This window comes from Trachemys scripta, chromosome 4 (assembly GCF_013100865.1).
Source record: "Trachemys scripta elegans isolate TJP31775 chromosome 4, CAS_Tse_1.0, whole genome shotgun sequence".
Lineage (NCBI taxonomy): Eukaryota > Metazoa > Chordata > Testudines > Emydidae > Trachemys > Trachemys scripta.
In genome coordinates, this window is record NC_048301.1 from 105023797 (window position 1) to 105047478 (window position 23682).

The 23682-nt window shown below is 43.0% G+C and overlaps 2 protein-coding genes across 7 annotated transcripts in view; one reads left to right on the plus strand and one right to left on the minus strand.

Moving 5' to 3' along the window:
• The window catches only part of SLC22A18 (solute carrier family 22 member 18), a 123980-nt gene extending 114524 nt beyond the window's left edge, over positions 1-9456 (minus strand). For 4 of the 6 annotated variants that reach the window (XM_034770253.1, XM_034770248.1, XM_034770252.1 and 1 more), the window contains exon 1: positions 9324-9449. The gene's annotated coding sequence lies outside the window, so the exon portion shown is untranslated. Of the gene's footprint in view, positions 1-9323 lie in introns of all 6 variants that reach the window. The other 2 variants (XM_034770249.1, XM_034770247.1) reach the window with 1 other exon arrangement.
• Positions 9457-9642: 186 nt separating this feature from the next.
• On the plus strand, positions 9643-12067 carry CDKN1C (cyclin dependent kinase inhibitor 1C). The gene is made up of 3 exons (XM_034770259.1): positions 9643-10263; positions 10728-10854; positions 11386-12067. Exons 1-2 carry the CDS (start codon positions 9669-9671, stop codon positions 10847-10849), a joined length of 717 nt encoding a protein of 238 aa, XP_034626150.1. The 5' UTR covers positions 9643-9668; the 3' UTR covers positions 10850-10854; positions 11386-12067.
• The last annotated feature ends 11615 nt before the right edge of the window (positions 12068-23682 follow it).

Below are 23682 nucleotides of genomic sequence, written 5' to 3' on the forward strand. Positions count from 1 at the left end.
CATTTAAATGTGTTCAAAGACGAACCTGGTGCCACCTGAAAGGGAGAGGAAAGTGAAACTGATTGTCCCCAGGTGGGGTCTGAAGAGAAAGTCAGGATTGTAATAGAGACTCAGAGGTGAGTTATTACAATGTTCTCTCTCTACTCTGCACTGCTACTCGAGCAGCAAACGAGGAGAATCCCCTTTAAGGTTCTTTGGACATCAGAGGGCGCCATCGCCCCACAGATACATGACATCATCCACTGGCTCTAAAAAAATCTGCGCCCTGAAGCAGTCCCTTCTCTTTTCTGCTTCAGAAACCTACTGGAACCAGTCCAGGCGCTCAAAGTGGCTTTGTGATCAGAGACGTCTCAGCCTCAGTGTGGGGATTCAAACAGGAGAAGCTCTCCGATCCCCCTGTCGACATGCAACTTCTGTAAACTCTAGGACCTAGAACAGGGGTTCTCAAACTTCATTGCACCGTGACCCCCTTCTGACAAAAATTATTACAAGACCCTAGGAGGGGGGACTGAAGCCTGAGCCTGCCTGAGCCCTGCTACCCTGGGTGGGGAACTGAGAGGGGGGGGGGGGTCAATTTCAAAGCCTGGTGGGGCCAAAACTGAAGGCCAAGGGCTTTGGCTTTAACTTCAGGTGGTGGGCCTTGGGCTTTGGCCCTGGGCCCCAGCAAGTCTAATACCAGCCCTGCTGACCCCATTAAAACGGGGTTGCGACCCACTTTGGGGTCCCGATCGACAGTTTGAGAACTGCTGAGCTTGAACAAACAGAGCAGGGTAAAAGGTGATCACTTGCTCCATATCTTTTCCTTCAGGCTGCTGCACTGGTAGAAATCACAACAGGAATATAATCCTTGGAGGTTCCTTGTACCAATTCTTAGCACAAATTCTTTGATAGGAATGATAAACAATAATAATTAATAAATAATATTAACATTGTAACAAAGGAAAACTACATAATTTGCGTTGGAACTATCTAAAAGCAAAGGCTATGAAGCACATCCTGGCACTTACCACCAGAATGTTCCCCCTCCTATTCTGGCACCACATTTTGTCACCACCTATGTAATATAACCCATCTAAACCACCTGACCAGGATAGAAGGTGACACCAATAGATGCTGTTTGACAAGGGAAATAAACAGCTCATGGCTTGCAAACAAACTGCACACAGCTTACACTTTATTAGTTTTGTGACTAAACAAAGGACTTCAGACTCCAGGCACTAAAATAAAATGGATCTTTTGTGATATCTGATTTAAGTTCTTGCATATCTCTGCCCTCCGGAATATTTATCAGGATTCCTCTTCACACACATTCCCCTCGGGAAGCTTTATGGCTCTCTTTTTTGGGGGAGGGGAGAGTTTGAGAGGAGAGGGAAAGGTAGGCCAAAATTTTGTTTTCCTTGAGTATGACAGTTAGAGTGCTGGAATCCAGGCTGAGATTTTACTCCTGCATTTGACAGTATTTTTCTCAGCAGCAAATCCCTTTTAAACAAGGTCAAGTGCAGGATATCTTTAAAAGTTGACAGAATGTCAGAACCCACTATAAGCCTGGGATGGAACAGAGCCAAAGCACATCATGCCTGTTCAGTTTACAAGCCCTGCTCTGAGCTCACACTTCTGGTAAAAAAATAATGTAAAACCAGAAGCAGCAGCCATTTTTGTTCTTCTAAGTCTAACCTCCAAGAACAAGATGCTCCACCTCCCAGTAAATACTGGCACGGGGAGCCATGATATCTGAAAAGATAGGCAGGAAAAGCTATGAAATATTAGTCTATGTTAATCAAGTGTATGGACACCAATCTGAACTGGCAGGAGTATAATTTAAAGGCAGGCAGCATAGTCCAATGTGAAGGGCACTGCATTAGCAACCAGGAGCCCTGATTCTATTCCTAGCTCTGCCACTGACTTGCTGTTAGTGCTTTGGCATGTCACTTCACCTATGTTTCCACTCCTGCCCTTTGCTTGTCTTGTCTATTTGCTCTGTAAGCAGGCACTGTCTCTCACTATAAGAATTTACAGTGATTAGAAAAATGGAGCCCTGATCTCAGTTAGAGCTTCTAAATACACCTAAAATATAATAAATAAGAAGAAGCTTAATTGACACAATAGATGACATGAAAAATCTCCACCAGAACTGGCACAAGACTTTGAGTTACTAGCACATCAGGCATAAACAAGGTGTTTTACTTAAACTTTAGAATATGCTTCCAAACAAGAAATGATCATCCGACAATTCTTCCAAAAAAGAACACCTTCTTGGTGCAAGAAAAGTAGAGAGCCAAAGTGAACATTAAAAATCAGAATTTAAAAATAGATATTAGTGCAAGGAATGACAACGATCAGTAATGCTTAGAGTCAATTATCATTTTCATCCCAGAAGATAGTAGGAAAAAAGCAACAAATCCACTTTGAACATAATTCAAAAAATTATATATGTATATTTTAAAGTGACATCTTGGCATGTTGGTGAGGAAGGACACAAATGAAGGACTAAACCAGATTAATAATTAATGGAGTATGTCATCTCCAGTCAAAGATGACTGCATAGGAAGTCAACAAAAAGTGCCATCTTTCATAGTAAACAAGTCCGAGGCATTGCTTATAACTTATTATTTTCTATCATGCTTTCTAATACACAACATATACCAGTAAGGTATGCTGAATATACAGAAAAAACAAGCTACACAGAGAATCCTGGAACTTATTAAAGATTCTAAGGTAATGGCTGCAGGCCAGGTTGCAAGAGCATTTTTGGACTTAACAATCACTCCTATCTATTAGAAGTCATGTATCTAACAGAAAAGATATTACTAAGAAGGGGGAGCCCACTAAGGCCAAAGCTGCATTAGTGGACTGTGCAACAGACTAGGCTAGATTCACTAGCTGCTTTGCTTTGCTCTAATGATATAAACCAGTTTAACTAACCAGTTAACAATAAAGAGCGAAGAGGTTTCTTAGTGGGTTAGAATAAGATTAAATATCAGGGCTGATCTTAAAAAGGAAATCATTTGCCATTTTTTTTTAATGGAAGTTTTTCATTTATCATGCTTGAATTTTTTCTATGGAATTTTCCAATTTTTCAACAAAGCAATCTGAAACAAACAAAATGCATCAATTCAAATCAAATGGCATCAAAAAGGAAAGGTGGGTTTTTTCCTCCTCCCCCACTTTAAAACCAAACTAAAATGTTTTGATTCCATATAACTCAAATCAAAATAATTCAATTTTTAATTTTCATCACAAAATCAGCAAGTTTTGAGTATGAAAGGTTTTGTATAATTCCAGATGCATTGTTTTGTGGAAAAACCTTTGATGAAAAGTTTTTGACCACCTCTACCAAATATTTTACTTGTATTTGAACTTTGGTTATGCCTAGTTTCTTTAAGCAGATCAAAAAAGATAGAGGAGTACAAGTAAATGTTATTAGTGTAAATGTATAACTGCAAATGATTCCTGTACATATGCATAATGCTAAACAAGTATATGATAGACAAACAACTAATATTTATTATTCCATTAGCTGATATAATTATTTCAAATTAAGGTATCATGTGTAGGGTTATTTCATATCTGGAGTTTTCATATACAATGCATTTTGGATAAATACAGTAACTTTACACTTAATAGGGACTCTTGAAAAGTAGCTTGAAGCATAAGCCTTTTAGGGTTGTCTACATGGCAAAGAAAAACCCATGGCTGGCCCTTGCCAGCCGACTCAGGCTCACGCTGCATGTTTCATTGCTGTGTAGGCTTCTGGGCTTGGACTGGAGCCCAAGGTCTGGGACCCTCCCACCTCACAGGGTCCCAGAGCCCAGGGTGCATCCTGAGTCAAGAAGTCTACACAGCAACTAAACAGTCCTGCAACCTGTATCCGACGAGCCCAGCTTGACTGGCACGTGCCAGCCCTGGATTTTGCTTTGCTGTGTAGACATATTGTGAAACTTGACAGTCTAAAGACTTGTTTCTTTATTTGACTGTGCCTCCAGGACTAGACCATTCATGCCTAAGGGGACTACTTTTGGAATCTCCAAAAGGAGGAAGACTGTTTGGTTGTTTTATGACAATATATCATAGGAATCTGTTCGCCTTACTCATACAAACATACTGTCAAAATGGCCACTGAGGAGGCTAAAGTGCAGTTTAGTAATGAAAAGCGACTGTTAAAATAACAGTATCTGGGTTCTATATTTGTTGTCTCAATAACTTCTCATCAATTTTGCTTGATTTACAATGTAAAGAGTTTTTTTCCCTAACTGCCAGCCCAGAAAACTCAACATGGATTCTGATAAACTGGGTTCTTTCTCATGCAGAAATAGTCATAAGTAACAAAAGTGATGTATTCACAACTGTTTTGATGCATGAGGCAGAAAGGAGTCCAGCTCTCTCTCCCATAGCCCTGCAGAGCCAACACAGCTAACAGGAGTAAAAGACCGTTTAAAAAAAGTATTTTTGTCCCCAATTTAGGACTCTGAATACACCCAGGGTGCAGGTCTTGGGGGTAAAAATGTGCCATTCAAATTCTATGATCTAAGTTATACAAACAGTTGGACTAGATCAACCTTTCCAGACTACTGTACCCCTTTCAGGTGTCTGATTTGTCTTGCATACCCCCAAGTTTCACCTCACTTAAAAACTACTTGCTTACAAAATCAGACATAAAATACAGAAGTGTCAGAGTACACGATTACTTAAAAATTGCTAACTTTCTCATTTTTACCATATAATTATAAAATAAATCAATTGGAATATAAATATTGTACTTACATTTACACTGAAATATAGTATATAGAGCAATATAAACAAGTCATTGTTTGTATGAAATTTTAGTTTGTACCGACTTCGCTAGTGCTTTTTTTTATGTAGCCTGTTGTAAAACTAGGCAAATATCTAGATGAGTTGATGTACTTCCAGGAAGACCTCTGCGTACCCCCAGGGATATGTGTATCCCTCTTTGAGAATCACTGGGCTAGATGATCATAATCATGCTTTCTGGCCTTACAGTCTATGAATTCAGTAAACTACATTTACATTCATGAGAAAAGCATGGGCACGTCAGGTCAGCCAGGATGTTCTCTATCTCCTGGAGGAAGATAAGGATGGGTACGGTTAGTGCCAGCAGAGCTGGGTACCATGGCTGAGAGTATCACAGTGAAGTCACGGATACTCTCATTACCCACGTTTTAATGCACGAGTCACAATGCAAGACAACATGAGAAAGGGATGTGAGGAGTGGGGTTAGGGAAGGTAATTGTCTTATTGCAGGTGTGCATCCATCACCAGAGCGTTTGGATCTGGACTCCAGCCATACAATTGTTCCAGCTTACAGGTGAGATGGGAGGTGAAGAGACTGCCCCCACAGGCCCAAACATTGGGCAATCCATGAATACACTTTCCCTCTATGGGTCTAAATATCAGCATCCCCGAAGTAACATGTAAATCACTATTGTGTTAGAAAACCCTGGAAAGTTTTCTATGTTGGCTGGAATTTGGGTTTTGAGAGAAAATTCCCAGATCTTCTAAATGCCAGGAATGGTTGTCTGCACAGTGTGTGTTGATTCCTTCAGATGCATTAAACCGTGGGCACAGAAAACAACAATGGAGTTACAGCGCCCTCCCAGCAGATTCATTCAAGAGTCCGATAAGTAGTCTCGCACGTTCATGTGGCTTCCCTCCAAGACCCCCTGTCTTGGACTGACTTGAATATCACCTTCTTGTTCCAAGTCTGAATATATAGTTGTCAGCACTGCTCGAGTTCTTCTCTAGTCTGAAGAAATAGAGGGATTTTTCTCCCTGTACTTTATCCATTCACACCGAACACCCCTTTCCAACTTACATAGTTGGCAGCAGGCAGCCTGGGAAGATTGGCTAGAAGCAGAGAGAAGGCCTAGGAGTCTGCTAATCTCTCTCTGACACCAAATCCATATGCAACACCCTTCTCATTGTTTCCTTATTTTTCATACCTTGGAAGACAGAAGTCTTAGCAGTCCTTGGGAGGAATCAACAGACAAGCCCAGAAAGGTTAACTCCTGTGTTGTCTTTTGCTTTTCACACAACAAAGTAATATGCAGAAATCATTCAGACACAGTGGGGTTCCAAATAACATGTTTACTAAATATACGGAAGGTCTAATTACATATACACCGTGCTGCTGTGGCTGGTTTTTAAAATATAGAACACAGAGACCTCTAGAGGTCTCACAAACTGTTTAAAGGGATACTATCCCATTCCTATACACTACATTTTGGAAATGCATCAGGAGAGACAGCTTGTAAATTGTAACTAATCCTCTAGTACTGAGATAACTTACAACACCTCTTATAATTTTCCTTATCTGTGCAAATACACTGTGCAACCCCAGGCTAGTACCATCACCACTTTTATGATTTTTTTCTTTTTTGTGTGTGAAGCACCACAAGGCTAATATTACAAAGAATTATAGCAAGTGAACTGCTTGCCTTTGTTGTCTCTGCTGGATTGTAAAAACTTCAGAGCCTACTTCAACCAGAAATACCAGGTATGTCTTTTAGACGAAGCACACCATCTAATTTTCTTGGAAAAGAATCCTTTCGAGAGATGCCCTTACCCTTGACATAGGTCACCAACAGTATATGTAATTCTGTCAGATGATCCTGTTTTCTTTCCTAGCAGAAACAGGTTGCTGAGAAAGGTCTATAATGGAGGCAGCACCTGCTGAATGTCCCTCTCTCGCTATAGAGCAAACTAGCCTCTGCCTTAGTGAAACTAATTGGAAGGAAAAATTCTGGTAAGAGGTTTCTGAGAAACAGATCTCCAGTTTGGTTACTGTCTGCAGGGCTCATAAATCACTGATAAGTCTTTTCTCAAGTCTTGGGGGGTGGAGGGGAGAATGAATCCTGCCCTCTTTTGCCAGGGGACTAATTATGAAAAGGATACCCATATAATGCTCATCTGTAGGCTGAGGCTGAATTGGCTTCAATCAACCCATTCACGAAGCTCCCCTGAAAAGTTGCTAAGTAAAGGGAAATAATATTGGGTTCGTCTGTTGCCACTGAAGGCCTTGTTGGTGAGCGACCTCTGCTTCTTCCTTCCCTATCAAAAACCTTTCTGACACTTCCATGTTGTCTAATGAGGTGTACTGTTCGTTCCAAAGAACCAAGATAGCCTTTGTATGAACTGTTCACTGAACAACTTCTCTTTCGCCTGCAGGCCATCTTCCAAATGGAATATGGTATTCTTGGGATCAATTTTCAATGAGAAAAACCCATGAAGTAATATTTTCCCCAATACTACTGCTATCTGGTTCCACTCCAGTTTACTTAAGAGTTCAAGCATATCTGACGAGACCAGAACATCTTTAGACATCTTTTAAAAATTACCTTTGAATGCCTTCTGGGAACTATCCTACCCTTCCTGTGATCCTCACGAGACCGATCCATATGTACCATGAGTTGGTCATGTTTTTGTGGGATTCCTATATTATCCTGGAAAAGTCGCCTGTGTCTTCATCTGACAACATTACCTACAAGCATGACCAAATCGTAAAGAAAGTTGCTACACGGAAATGAGGGGTCTTCAGTCTGAAGACTTTAATTGTTTTAGCTTCTTTATGTTAATCAACTGCTGATCTTTATCACTGAGCAGGGTCAGTCCCTTGGCTATCAGAAAATGCTGAATTCAAGGGGTCAAAATTGCCTTTAGCCTCCTTTTACTCCTCAGCCTGAGGAATAGCATTACATACGTCCTTGGCAGGCTCCGTGCTACTCGAATCACATCTGTGACTCTTACTGGACTTGGATGTTGAATATTTCTCTTTACGTAAGAGTCTAGGGTCACTGGAAGTTGTGATTGGTTGTACCTGCGTACGCGGCAGGTAAACAAACCAGCCCGGCCCGCCAGGGGCTTACCCTGAACAAGTCTTTCAACTACCTGAAAGGGGGTTCCAAAGAGGATGGATCTAAACTGTTCTCAGTGGTACCAGATGACAGAACAAGGAGTAATGGTCTCAAGTTGCAGTGGGGGAGGTTTAGGTTGGATATTAGGAAAAACGTTTTCACTAGGAGGGTGGTGAAGCACTGGAATGGGTTGTCTAGGGAGGTGGTGGAATCTCCTTCCTTAGAGGTTTTTAAGGTCAGGCTTGACAAAGCCCTGGTTGGGATGATTTAGCTGGGGATTGGTCCTGCTTTGAGTAGGGGGTTGGACTAGATGACCTCCTGAGGTCCCTTCCAACCCTGATAGTCTATGATTCTAAGTCACACCCTAGTTTGGGAACCACTGGTCTACAGCACATGGAAACTGAATCATCTTCTGCCACATTAAGAAGAATGCTCCCCATTATCAGGGTTGAGAGGAAACAGCTGACTGTTTCTTGCTCTGTACCTGTTTGTTGGATAGAGACAGGACTTCAAGTCTCCATTGCTCAGTCAAATCAACACTTTCCACAAACACCACATTCACATGCAATTAAACATTCATCCCCCTCACTCTTCTTCTGAAAGCAGCAAAAAGAGCCAGTCAGAGGCACAGGCTTCATCGAGGCACTAGCATTGTGCAGAAGTGAGAAGAGAACTCCCTAACCTGCAAACCACTGTAAAGTTGACCTTTTCCCTTGTTTGTTACTGTGGAGAGGATTGGAGCATTAAAGAAAGCCCATTATGGTAGGAGCACCTTGTAAGATTCTCTCCCCCACCCCCATCACAACAAAAAGCATTGATTGCAATGATCGGCAGAAAATGTAAAGCACAAGTCAGCTGATTCCTGGCAACACAATAGTAAGATTAGCTCATCTACAGCAGACAAACATGTATGTATTATATGGGTTTTAAAGTTAAGACAGGCAAAAAAGCTGTGGTTTTAATATGCAGTGTTTCTACTCTGTAATACAAAAACGTATCTAGTAACTTATTACTTCCAAGTGACTATAAAAAAGCCTTTTAAAAAACATCCTTTCCCTTGTTTTTAAATCTGCATCTATCTAGCTTTGTTTTGTACTAGTTTTTCCTGATAACTTCTTGTCCCTTATACTGCCATATAGATTTCTTCAAACCCTTTTCTTTTAAACCTATTTGCCTCTTTAAAAATTCCAAATTAAACAAATCTAAGCCCCCCCGGGAAACCCAGCGACTCCATTCTTTGACTGGCTCCTAAATGTTAAAAAGGCAAAAAAAAAAAAAAAAAAGCAATCACACCGCAGTAGCAGCAGCAGCACCAGCCACCGCTGCCTGCAAACAAAGGGGGCAGGGAACTGTTTGCAGGCTGGGTGTCACGTTACACAACCTCCTTCTCTTTAAATCTCAACCCCCGCCCTCCCAATCGCCACTATATAACTCAGACTGACAGGTCCTGCTTACCAATGGCAGGGATCTTGCCACTTTTGGCGCCCGGCCACAGTTTCTCTTTCAGCCAATAGGGAGCGGAGATCGAGGTATTACACCCAAGGGGACAGCGGAGCCTCCACCAATGGCAGCAGTGTTATTAAAGAGAAATACTATTATGCTAATAGATGTTTTGCTCTAACTTGGTGAGGGCTTTAAAAGCGAGGCAGCCCCAGGCTCACCAGCAGACTGCAAAGGTTTCGAGGTTGGTTGTGTTGCCTGCACGTAGAGCGGGGACGGGTGGAAATCACAGCCCTTTTCTCCCCAGGAGCACCACGTTGGGTCCCTGCCTTCCTTGGGCAAAGCAGCAGCAGGACCATCATGTCCAACGTGCACCTCTCCAGCGCCTCGGCTCTGGAGCGCTTGGCCGCCCGCAGGACTTTCCCCTTGCACGCCCGCACGGGGGTCTGCCGGAATCTCTTTGGCCCGGTGGATCACGAAGAGCTGAGCCGGGAGCTGAAAAGCAAACTACGGGAGATCAGCGAGGATGACCAGAGGCGGTGGGACTACAACTTCCAGACCGACACCCCGCTGGACGGCCCGGGCAGGCTGCAGTGGGAAGAGGTGGAGGGAGGCTCGGTGCCCGCTTTCTACCGGGAGACACTGCAGGTCGGGAGGTGCCGCTTCCCGGTGCTGCTGGTCAGGTCCAAGCCACCTCTGGGGGACATGGATACTCCTGCGGGAGTTAACCCCAGGGACTCTCACCAGGAGCTGGTGGTGTCTGCGTCCTCCTCCCTCAGCCCCCAGGGTAAGACGGCCGCCTTGGAAAGCACTATCGCGGGGGGTAAAGAGCGGCTCAACCAGGAGAACCGATCCGATCAGCTCAACAACCACTCAGGGATTACAATCAAACCCGTACCCTGCGCGCCAGCGGCGCTCAAAAGGGTCTCGCCCTCCAGCGCAGCCCACATCACAGGTAAGGATGGGGGCTGGGGCATGCCCCAAGCACGACCCAGGCGCGCACCCCCGGGGCTCTTGGCGCTTAAATGCCCCCGCCTGCCCCGGGGGTTTAAAGGGCCCCGGGCATCGATGGCTCTGCGAAAAGGCTCGCGGCGCAGCTCGCTGGGGCCGGGCGCGGCGCCCGGCCGGGGAAACGCTTACACAGCACATTGCGCGCTGCAGGCCGGCGAAGTAAACAAACCCGACCCAGCTGCAACCCTCCCCCGAGGCAGAGAGGGGGAGTCAAGAGCCGCCAGGCCTCCTCTGCCCGCCGTCTCCCGCGTGCGCTGTGGTGCGCGTGCCTGGGCAGGGCGGGTCCCGGCTGCTGCCACACGCTCGTGTCCCCGTCCCGCGGGGGCCGCCCCTGGGGTAGGTGGCGCTGGGGTGGCGGTCGGGGTGTGTGTATGTATGTAAAGCCTCGCTCCTGGGTTTGGTCCCTAGATTTCTTTGTCAAGCGGAAAAGGCTGGGGGACGCCAAAGCGGCCTGCGACCATCCCGGCGGGTGTCCCGCCTCTGCGCCCGCCGTGCCCGCCGAGCAGACTCCCCGGAAGCGGCTGCGGTGAACCAGGTGAGCGCCCTCCCCGGGGACCAGACCGAGCGGGCCCCTTGTCACAAAACCCAGCCGCAGGAGGAGGAGGGCGGCTGCTGGGCGGGGGTGGGGGGAGGGCAGTGTCCAGCCTGGCGCCGCGAAGCGGGGACCCACTACACGTCTCCCCGCGGGGCGTGTGCGCTGCGAACAAATAGCGGGGCCCTGATTCTCGCCTGGAGCTGGGGGCCGAGTCCCATTGGAGGGCGGGCCGGCCGGCCAGCCAAGCTGCTGCCCCGCTCTGCCAACGCAACGGAAGCCACTTCCCGGGGTGAGCCAGGGCCGCCCACCCCCTCTGCAAGCCCCCCCAGGTACTGAGTGAGATCAGGCCGGGGAAGGAGCTGGTTTCGCTGACTCATTCGCCGAGATGGGGCGGGGTCTGCCGACTTACTTTGTGGCCGCCGGGGGCTCTATGTCTGCTGGGAGCAGCAGTCGCGGTTGCTTTCAGGGCGCGTTCACGAAATTCATATGGCTGCTTCCCTTTCCTCTCCCCTCCCCGCCTTTTCTCCTCAGATTTTGCACTATGACACCTAAGGGAGATTTTGCTTCGTCTCTGGAGGCGCGGAGCCCAGCGGCTGTTCTGCCCACTCTTCAGCAGGGGGCAATTCTCACGAGATCTGGAGCAAGGAGGATTAAGATCTAAGCATCCCTACACCTTCTCCCCCACAAGGAACTGCATGGAGTGAGAGTGGCTCTGACTACAGCCACGACGGAGCAGTGTTAATTTACAACTGTGCAATGTATTGCGTTTTATATATAAATGTATTATGCCTAATGTGAGTACACTGGCCAGAAGTGTAAAGCTTTAAAGTCATTTATATGAAATGTTTAATCTTTGCTGATCTCTCAGTGCAAAAAAAAATGTATATTTGTACAAATCTTTTTTTAAAAGAGTTATACTAACTTATATTTTCTATTTATGTCAAATGTGGATAATGTTGGTTGACACCCAATAGTCTTGTTTTTGTTTTTCTTTTGGTTAAGCCAAAGGGCACTATATTTGCTTTTATTTACAAAATGTAAATTTATTTTTATAGGGTTTTTTTTTTTTGCATTCACAAAATGTAGCTATAAAATCAAAATTTTTTAGTTTTTACTTGAAGACAAATCTGTTTCAATGGTTCCTGAGCCGGTCTGTACCACTGCCATTGCAAATAATGCCACAGTTCAAATAAAAAAAAGGAGTCCAAAAATCTATTGATGTTAATTAGTATTAAAGAAACATTTAGTGGAACACAAGTGACAGGAACTGCCAGAGTTTGCAAACGTTAGTATAAACTTAGTTACTCCTTAAAACTGAAACTGTCTCTCAATTCCATTAACTCATTCATTCTCACACGCCATAGCTGCTGGGGTCAAGGGACACTAGAAACCAAGGACAATTTCCATATCTTTGTAAAGTAAAGTGCTCAAAGAACATAAGGATTGTGGTATAAAGAATGACAGGATCAAAATATGCAACACACCACCAGCCCGTATAAATATTTAAGACACTTTTCTCCTTGTCCTTTACATATTGCATAGCATAATAGATTTTTCTAGTGGTGAAGATTGTCAGAGGGATAATTCTCTTCCCCCATATATTGTAAGTAGTACACAATTGATTAGCTGTCAACTTTCTCTAAAACAGTAGGGTTGTAGCCACTGCTGGAGTTAGCACAGACCAATTATCTGATTCCCATAATCTAAAATATACTACATTAGCAAAAAGGTACAATCCCTCAAGCCTTGCTTTTATAATTCATGTAGATATAAAATTAATTTACAGGTCTAGACAAAGCTCTGGCCCATTTAATCCAGGAGAAGACTGAATTTGTGTTCAGGACAATGCCTTTTAACATTGTTTCATGCTTGTTCTTTGTGGGGAGGGATATCTATTTTGTAAAGCATCTTGCCATCCATATAAAATTAGCTTGAATGGCTACTGTTTTTTAAACTCATTTAATCTGCAGTTAAATCTGCCCAAAGTGAAACTGTAGGATGACACTGTCAGGCACTTCAGGTTCCATTGGCGTGTGCCAAGCTCTGACACACCTACCCACCATTTGCAAGTTGAATGGTCTGATTCAAAAATCTTCCAGTGACCCGTTATTTACAGATCAGTGGCATGATAAACCATAGTGGCTCCTCTGCTGTGTCAATCCATTAGGGAGCTCTTAATCCTTGACACAATAGACGGAGCCTTCTGCTCTTGTTCAGAAAAGTTTATATTTTAAAAGTATTACACTGCATTATCTGGCACCACAGTATTATGTGCATCAAAAGACCACATGCAAAACTGCTTCGTGCTCAGCAATATATGTTTGTAAACTTCAAAAACAAAAAAAACCTTAACTTGCTTGTATTTGATTCCCTGTTTTATTGAAACACAAAACATCTTAATTGCAAGGAAGTGCTTCCTGGTATGGCAATTTAAATCGAGAATATGTGCTTATGAGTCAGCTATAAATCCTGAAAAACATAGTTTGTAATAGAAATGGTAACATACAATCGTGCTGTTAACTATAACATAGGGTCTAGTTATAAAAAAAAAAATCAACATTTTACTGCCTATTTTGTCACAATAATGGACAAATATCACAACGTATTGTCACTTAAGTACACTATCTCTGCAGCCCTGATAAGATTGAAAACATGGAGGACTATTCCCGAAATAACCCCACTTTAAAATCTATACATGGAAATTATTCACAATCCAATATATATATATATATATAGGGAAGGAAGGTTGTAAAGGTCTAAAAAGTGTTCCAAGCATAGTATCCTGTGACATATATATACATATATATATATATATACACATACACACACACACACATATATACATATATATACATACACACACAGTAATTTTTCTTTAAATCTGATTTACCACTTTTGAATGGCTGGATATTATTTCAGGATTTTCTGCACTTGCATAACTTGAAAACATATACACACAAGTTGTAGCTCAGAGTGTAATTAGGTAAACGAGACAAAAAATTAGTTTGTGTGTGTGTGGTCGGTCAGTACGTTTTCCTAGTAAACGTTTGGTAATTTTTTTTAAACTGTCAATATCGTGCAAGCAAACACAATAGCATAGAAGAGGGTGCGAAGGCAGCGTTTGAACGCTGTAAACTACCAGGGACCTTACAGAGTTGACGGCCAAATGCCAGCCAGGGTTCCAGAGCTTTTAACTCACACGTAGGGATGAGGAATCAGCCCACATTTCCCATCTGAAATCTCTTGCCCATGTGGTTTAACGCAGGCTCTTAAGGTAACGTTTACATGGAGTTTTAGCAGCTGAATTTCCTTTGGTTTTTACGGTAATTTCTGAGGTTGGATTATATTAGCCTTTATGTACCTATAAAATACTCATAAGTGGTTTAGTGACCCTTTCGACTCCTCCCCTCTAAACATCACTGTAGTTTAATCTGGCGATTTGAAATCCTCCCCCTCGCCCCAATTTAAATCCAGCTGCTGATTTATACCGCTGAGCTGATCTTGCGGTTCCCAAATGAATGTCTCGGCGCTAGCTGAGAGGGGCGCAGTCTTAAATCCTGGGCTAACCTCAGGCGGGGAGAAAAGTGACTGGCGGCGAGGGAAGCTTTAGCTGAGCTGATCCACTGTGTGGGGATCTGGGGAAGCACAGGAGGGTTTGGAGACAGGGCAAGGACGCGGGAGCAGGGAAAAGAGCAGAAGATTCAGGGGCCGAGGCCGGAGAGAATCCGGGATTGGGGCAGAAGGATCCGGGTTACCCAGTCAGGATAAGGAGACGTCCCCGACTCATTCCTTCCCTCAGCCCCCGTTTAGCCCTGGCTTCCGTTCAAACATTCCCCCCCCCCCTCCCCCGCCATTTACTCCTACAAAATCCCCAAATAGCACAAGCGCCACGGCCCGTCTGGCTGAGGACTGCGGTTTCACATGCTTTGCAGCCTCCTGCAATGCATCCTGCTGCAGCAGTTGTGCAGACAAGTCCCTGATTCCTACTAGCTATCAAACCCATTATTTCACGATGCCAGGGAGGAGGAATAAAGCTTCCCAGCGGCCAGCACATTTTGCTTGAAAGGCAATCACCTTTATTTCAAAGGCAATCACTCGAGCCCCCGTGAGCTCTGTCTGCTCCGCCAGGGATGAAGTTTATGAAACGCTTCGCACTATAAAAGTAACATTGATTACCTCAAAACGATATGATCACTTAATCAGAACTTGATTTATTTTATGGTGCCTGCATCAATGGGCCCCGATTCAAAACGATTTTCCCCTTTGAAAAGAAAAAAAATAGCTTTTCCCTTTCTTATTAAAAGCCAACAATACATGGAGGGAGGCAGCTGGATCCTCCAGGATTTATGGGCTTTTCTCTTGCTTTCATGGAAGCAGGTGCCTTTGGGACTTCCATTGTCTCAGCGTCTTACTAATAATAGGACCTTCTGAAATGAAAGATCCATACTCTCTGTAGCCTTCAAAGACCTCGTATGGCGGAGCCATAGTTTGCACAAAGGTGCAAAAACCCACCCCAAAGCAGAAAACGTTGGCGTTTATTTATTTTTATTAAACGCTCATTTTCTTTGCAGAGCGATTGTTTCGAAGGACTACTAAAAGGAAGCGCTGGGGAAAGTTTGGAGCGCTAGAATGGGAGAGTCACAATGAGCGTGTCCGCTCACTTTTATAGAATCCACCACAGAGCGTTTCTCTGCGCACACACAATTGACTCTAGTCAGTCTCTTTGTTTTTATGAATCTTCTCCTCGACTCTCCCCCCACCTCCCCCCCCGCCACAACACCATGCAATTTTAATTTCCCGGCAGGGCCTGTAACCAACCAGAGATAGTGGTCCTCTATTTGAATGACTTGGTCTTGCGTTTGTGGTAAAAGAGAAAATATTTTTTGTATTTGTTTTTGCTCTCCCCCATTCTTCTCTTTTGGAAGGTGTGCAGCCCTGCTTCTCCTTTAGAATCCCCTGCTCCACCCAGCTTGGCACTGCCTCCTTCTTATTCCCATCACAAAGCACACTGCCCCTATTCTTCTGGCCTTTGTAGCCATATGGCAAATCCATGTAGACACAGCCAACATCCATTTATTCAGGCACATAATGTCCCGCAACAGGGAACAATTGGAACTTTGTTTGCTTCTATTATTGATGCGAACGGGCAGAGAGAGAGAAAAAAATCATTTAACTATAAGAGATATCCAGCTAATTATGAGCCATATGTGCCTATAGTTTCAAAGCAAACCAATGAAGTTCATTTTAAATCTAGACTACTTTATTAGGTACAGAAGACAGATGTCCCAACAGTACATGCATCAGAGAAAACCATGTAAAGAAGTTCTTGAAATATTTAACTGGAGCTCATTCACTGTGAGAGGGACTTTAAAGTGCCCTTTATCACCAGGATACGTAGAGGAAATTGAGGGGAGATTTCTAATCCTCGTTGCCAAACAGTTACCCTTAAAACCATTCCAGTTTGGATTCTAGGATAGAGATTTTTTTGAAACAAACATGAGGCGCTTCATAAAATTGCTTCTGCAATGCAAATCCTGCCCGAAGTCAGATGCTTATTTGAGTTGTCTTGAACCTAGACTGAAGAGCAAAGCAACCCAAATAACTCGCTGTTGTTTTCCAATGCAGAGGGCTACGTGCTTCCTAGAATGGTGGTGCACTTTTACTAGTAGGCGAACTGGGAGTAAGGGTTTATGATGTTCAAATCTCGACGATTCGATCATTGAGAGTACCCTTAAGTGAGAATCCTGCAGTGCATTTCGAAAGGGAAACGGCACTGCAGGAAAATTGAAGAGAAACTAGTTAAAGGAAATTCTTTATGAAATGCAATTATTGGCAGGCTCTCCACCCCCGGACACCGCTCTTTCACCCATAAAGCCAACTATCTAGGTTAAAGGATTAGCGTTATCTTTAGCAGTAATTGCAACATCTATTAGTAATTAAAATATTTCAGTTAGAGGAACTCACAATATGGTTGGCTCTAGAAAGCTTCCTTTTACATCAAAACTATTGGAGAGGTTTAATTGTTTCCCCCCAAACCTTGTTGCATTTATATCACTTTAAAAAAAGCCATTTCCCCCACCTTTAAGCAAATAATCATCTCTCTTCAATGAGCAGGAAACATCCAGTATAAATAACTGGACAAAACATTTCAATTTTTTAAAGAATAACTTAGGTAATTACCTACATTCAAGAACCAAGGTAGATAATTTCTTTGTAAGCATTCAATTCACACCAAATGTATCATCTGCCTTGGTGACAGATTTCTTGGCATGCTGATTGCATTAAAAAGCTGAGGCAAGAGGGAAATTTAATGATCAGGTGAAGAAAAAGAAATAGGTATAGAGAAAAACTGTTCTGCTGCCTATATGTAAAGAAGTAATTAGATGACCGCAGCTGGACTTGCTTGAATGAAGTAGCCAGCTTTTGCTGCACTCCCACAGAATATAGGGTAAACACCAGATGTTTCTTCACTGGCCCCATTCCTACAAAACTGAGGTTGTGTTTCTTTCCCAAAATTTAAATATAAATACAAAATGGCAATAAAGATGATCCCTAAGGATAGGGTAATATCGGTGTTACTTTCTACTCTTCCACTGTGTGAGCATATATCAAGGTGGCTCCTCCATTCACAGACACAAATAGTAATATGTAAAGGCCTGAACCACCCCCCATTGAGATAATTGGAGAAATTCCCAATGAAGAGTCTCTCATACAGGAAACAATGGATAGGTAGGTAACTGGTGTTTACACTTAGGAAAGCTCTGTTCTATTCCACACTCTGCCAGTGACCAGCTGTGTGACCTCAGACAAGTCACCTCACCTGTTTTCCCTCCTATTGTCTATTTAGATTGTAAGCTCTCTTTGGGCAAGGGTCCATCTCTTACAGTCCTAGCAAAATGGATCTCATTTTGAGAGGGGCATAGGCACAACTGTAATACAAATAAATAGTACTAATTACTTCAATTGGCTCGGGCCCTAAAAGAAAAGGAGTTAATACAAAGCAATGGTGTTTAGTGTGGGCATGGCAGAAAGCATCACCCATTTTTAAGGTTGTCTGACACTTCCCATAAGAAGACCCTGTTTTATGTCGCTTTTGACTTAATCAAACTAACTCTTTGAGCTGAATTTTTCCATGCTGTGTGTCTTGTCTGAGTCTGAATATTTTTGGGAAAGTTCAACCCAAACAGATTAGCCATTCCCAAGAATGAGGCTAGGAAAAAAAAATTTGTTTTGCCCATCTTAAAAAATTCTGTTTAACTGTTATTTGAAAAGTTCTACCAGCCTCATGCTTTGAAGAAGGGTCTTGACATTTGGTAGGTGGATGGCCTTTGTGTCAGGAACATGCCTTTTGCTGGTGAAAATCCACCCAAATTTGGCCAAGTTAAAAGCCTTTGAAAGATCACATTTTTCATATGTTCAATAGACTTAGATTTTAGTAGCTAAATTCCTTAAAGATTCCATCTACACCAAGCATGCTCCAGCCCCGGGATGAACAGAACTTTCCCTGAAATTGCCGCTCTGGGCTGCTATAAACTGTGCCATGTCTGGGCACCAGAACTGAGAGCAGGGAGATTGTCTCTCCTGTGATTTCAATTGGGCCCAGGCAGCACTAGAGGAAGAAGCTGGGGGGAGGCAGGAGTAGAAGATTGGGACAAGGAGCTTGGTGAGGTAGGCTGGAAACTGGGACTAGAGAGTGGGGGGTGTCTCAATTGAAGAAACTGGGACTGGGAATTGGGATCTAGGAGGAGGACTGCGACTGGCTGGATAAATAGACTGAGCCCGGACTGCAGAACGGGGAGAGAAATGAGGTAGGGGGACTGGGAGCCCATAGGTTGAGGAGAAACAGATTGGATAAGGAGCTAAGTGGGGATACTGGGTCATAGGTGGGTCATTTCATCTCTTTATGCCTGTTTCTCCTCCCATTCTCTTTTCTACTTCAATTGTAAGCTCTTTGGGAGAGGGAACTGTCTCCCAAACAGATGTAAGCAAATTGGGGCCCTGATTTTGTTTGGGCCTCTGAGTGCTACTATAATACAAATAATAAACAACCCCCAACATGTGGGGGCCATGAGGAGAGACAGAGGAAAAGGATTGGGCCCAGGGCCAAGCATGAAGAAGCTGAGCAGATTCGGGACATTAAAGAAACTATAGAGTATTGCTCACGTTTGCTGTGTGTATGGATAGCACCATTCTCTGCATGGGTGACTGGATGATGCATTTACAAGTCATTCATTTTATTATATAAACCCCATCCAAAATTTACAGCAACATGCCAGTGCCTTGTTTGACTGACTGGGTGTGGGAATAATGCCTTTTGGATCATGCCAGGATCTTTATATGTATTAACATGAACTGGATGCTTTACATGGTTTCTTCAACAAAGCGGCCACCTTTTCCAGAGCACAACACACAGGAACTAGTTGGTTTAATGCAGCATAAGGCAGGATAGGCACTGTTCTACTTGGAGCACTAAACAGAAACAAGTTAGTATTTAAATATTAGTACGGCTAGCATATTTTTAGTATTGCTTAGCCCTACATCATGGACAGGGATTTCTTCCCCCTCAAGTAACTGTGGTAGCCAAAATGGTGCTATAGATTGTCCCTACCCCAATCAGAGTTATAACATGTGTCCTGATTCTGAAAACTCTCTCTCACCCAAGTAGTCCCAGGGCTCTCTTTTCTAAATTGACTAGATTTCCAGTTGTCAGAATTCCTTTTAAATGGTTTTAACATTTTGACCAGCCATTGTGGAATGGGACAAACTATGTCTGAGACTACTACTGGTGCACAAACCTAGCCTCAAATACAGTTTAAGCATGTTATAAACGTAAAATAATTGAAAAAAGTTTGAATATCTCCTCTCTCCCCTCCCTCCCCCCTCCCATCTATACTAGAGTCCTTTCTGCACAAGGAAATGGATCCAGATTTCAACTACAGGCCTCAAGTGGGGCTGAAAATAGTTTGGCCATTAACACAGACAAAGCCAAACTAGAGCTGGTCAGTAAAATTCAGATGAAAGGTTTTTTTTGGGTTGGAATTTACTGATTTGTCAAAATGCAACCGTTCCATTCGATTTTGATGAATTTCCTATGAAACCTGCCTAGTTTCTTGCCAGCTCACCCACCCAGTTTCATGGCAATCCACCTGAGGGGCTTCTGGGGAGTTGGGTGTTCTAGGGCCCACATCCCCAGGACTTCCAGGAGGATTGCCCCTAAATCAGGGACCCCAGAGCTGTCCCTTTCACTGAGAATTTCAAAGATTTTGGTCTTCATTCCTAATCAGAGCTAAACCAAATTTCAAAATACTGAAGTCTTCCTTGAAACGGAATGCCTATTATCCACAAACTCTAAGCCAAACTGTTTTCAACACCCACTGCATAACCCTGCTTGATCCCACATTCCACAAGGGATCTAGCCTTCTTTTTGTGACAGGACCAAACTACTTGCAGCACCTGTTAAACATTAGTGGCCAGACTTTTCAACCCTGACAGCTGGCAGAGAGGGTGCAATAGGACCTGTATTTGACACCTGTTGCCAAACATGAGTCATTTTCCTAGTCTGGCCAGCTTAGCTGTGTTGCAATCATTTTAACCCACACCAGAAAACATGTTTCAGGGCATATTATCTCTATCTAAATTTAAAATCTTTCATTATTTGTATTGCAGTAGCAACTAGAGAGCCCAACTGAGATTAGCTACACATAATAAGAGACAATCCCTGCTCTAAATAGATAAGGCAAGCAAAGAGTGGGGGAAAAGGAAGCATCATTATTCCTATTTTAGAGATGGCAAACTGAGGCATGAAAGTTGAGTAACTTGCCCCGGTCACACAGTGAGACTGGCAAATGCAGGAATTAAACCTAAATCTCCCGAATCTCAGTCGAGTTTCTGAAACACAACACCATCCATCCTCTCTGTTGAGGCCATTGTATAGTCCAGGCAGTGAGGTATGCTAACAAACATGCTGCTCCCTGGCAATAGAGAATGATGTCCCTCATCCAAACGAGTGAGGATCTAAAGTACACTGCAAAAGGTTACTGAACATTACAGCAGTTCTAGGACACTGGAGTCCTGAACCATGGAACATGTTCCTGCAAGAAGAGTTCAGCTAAAGAACTCAGACATGATTAAAAGTTGGACAAATATAGCGAAAACCCAAGAAAATTAATGAATGGAACAATGCATGCCTGATACTGATGGAAACCCTGCTTTGACTGAATTCATTGGGAAAACTGTTAAAGAATGGTTCGTTTTTTAATAAAAATGATGCTACAAAATGCTACATGATGCCATGTGTTGTCTTTTAAATAAGATATCTGCTTCTGAAAAGCCAGAGCTACTTACATCAGAGGAGGATCTGACCCCATATGTCTACATATTGGTTCCATAATAAATAATTGTTCTTAGTTCAGCTGTGTGAGAGAAAGGAGCAGGGGAGGAGGAATATTTTTTTATCTAGACTTTTTGGATTTGAAAAAGTCCTCTCAGTTGTGCAAGATTATAATAAGAGAAAGCCTCTGACTTTCTAATTGTACATTTACTGTGTGTTAAAGCAAAACTAAGGTGAGAGAGATGATAAATTGAGGGTGAGATTGTGAAGTATTAGGGCAGCTTTCAAAAGATATGATTCTATAGCATTTGGGCTTGAGCTGCTGCTTTGCAGCTCGGATTCAGCTGGAACAATTCTACAGCAGTCGAACAGCCTGTCTTGAGTGTGATTCTCCTCTGCAAGTCTGATTCTGCAGCATGAGCTACTTTCCATGGATCTGATCTTTTAGCTGATTTCTGTGTGATTCAGCAGCTCTTTAAATTGGCGTGCCCCACTGTCCCAGGGTCCAGAGAAAAGGAAGGTAACTAAAATGATGGTGGAAAAAATGTGTAAGTTTGAGCAGGCAACCAACACTTTCTGGCTCAGTGAAATTCAAGTTACACTAGCGGATGTTGCACTTGCATTGGTAAATGGGTGTATATAGATTTAAAGGAGTCTATCTGGTCTGAAAGGCCTAATTCTGATCTCTTGGATAAATCAGGAGTATTTCCATTGAAGTCTTATTACAGAGGTGTAATGGGATCAAAATCAAGTCAACTGATTAGAGCACGACTTGGAGTCAAGAGACTGGGGACCAAACCCTCATCTCCGTACACTGTAAATCTAGAATAAATCTGAAGACAATCATTTACGCTGGTGTAATCAAGAGTGGAATTTAGTCCCTGGATTCTAACTAGAGCTATGCAACTAATTGATTTTTGGGACAACCTGAAATTGAAAATTTTCAGAATTGTCAGCAAATTAAAGCAGTGGGGCTGTAGATTAATCGCAGTTAATCGCACTGTTAAAGAATAGAATACCAACTGAAATTTATTATATATTTTTGGATGTTTTTCTACATTTTCAAACATATTAATTTCTATCATAACAGAATACAAAGTGTACAGTGCTCACCTTATATTATTTTTATTACAAATATTTGCACTGTAAAAATGAAACAAAATAAATAATATTTTTCAATTCACCTCATACAAATACTGTAGTGCAATCTCTATTGTGAAAGTGTAACTTACAAATGTAATTTTTTTGTTACATAACTGCACTCAAAAACAAAACAATGTAAAACTTTAGAGTCTATAAGTCAACTTAGTCCTACTTCTCGTTCAGCAAATCGCTAAGACAAACAAGTTTGTTTACATTTACGGGAGATACTGCTGCCTGCTTCTTATATATGTCACCTGAAAGTGAGAACAGGCGTTCGCATGGCACTTGTGTAGCTGGCACTGCAAACTAGTTACATGCCACATATGCTAAACATTCGTATGCCCCTTCATGCTCCAGCCACCATTCCAGAGGACATGCTTCCATGCTGATTATGCTCGTTAAAAAATAATGCGTTAATTAAATTTGTGACTGAACTCCTTGGGGGAGAATTGTATGTCTCCCATTCTGTTTTACCTGCATTCTGCCATATATTTCATTGTACAGCAGTGTTGGATGATGACCCAGCACATAGAATCATAGGATTGGAAGGGGCCTTCGAGAGGTCAGTTAGTCCAGTCCCCTGCACTCATGGCAGGACTAAATATTATCTAAACCATCCTTGACAAGCGTTTGTCTAACCCGCTCTTAAAAATCTCCAATGATGGAGATTCCACAACCTCCCTATGCAATTTATTCCAGCGCTTAACCACCCTGACAGTTAGGAAGCTTTTCCTGATATCCTACTTAAACCTCCCTTGCTACAATTTAAGCCCATAGCTACTTGTCCTATCCTCAGTGATTAAGAAGAACAATTGTTCTCCCTTCTCCTTGTAACAACCTTTTATGTAGTTGTTCATTTTAAGATCACTTTCAGAGCAGATTTGACAAAACACAAAGAAGGTACCAATGTGAGATTTCTAAAAATAGCTACAGCACTCGACCCAAGATTTAAGAATCTGAAGGCCGTCCAAAATCTGAGAGGGACGAGGTGTGGAGCATACTCTCAGAAGTCTTAAAAGAGCAACACTCAGATGCAGAAACTACAAAATTCGAACCACCAAAAAAGAAAATCAACCTTCTGCTGGTGGCATCTGACTCAGATGAAAATGAACATGCGTCAGCTCGCTATACTTTGGATCATTATCAAGCAGAACCCATCATCAGCATGGACGCATGTCCTCTGGAATGGTGGTTGACGCATTAAGGGATATATGAATCTTTAGCGCATCTTGCACGTAAATTTCTCGTGACGCCAGCTACAACAGTGCCATGTGATTGTCTGTTCTCACTTTCAGGTGATATTGTAAACAAGAAGTAGGCAGCAGCATGTCCTGCAAATTGTAACCAAACTTGCT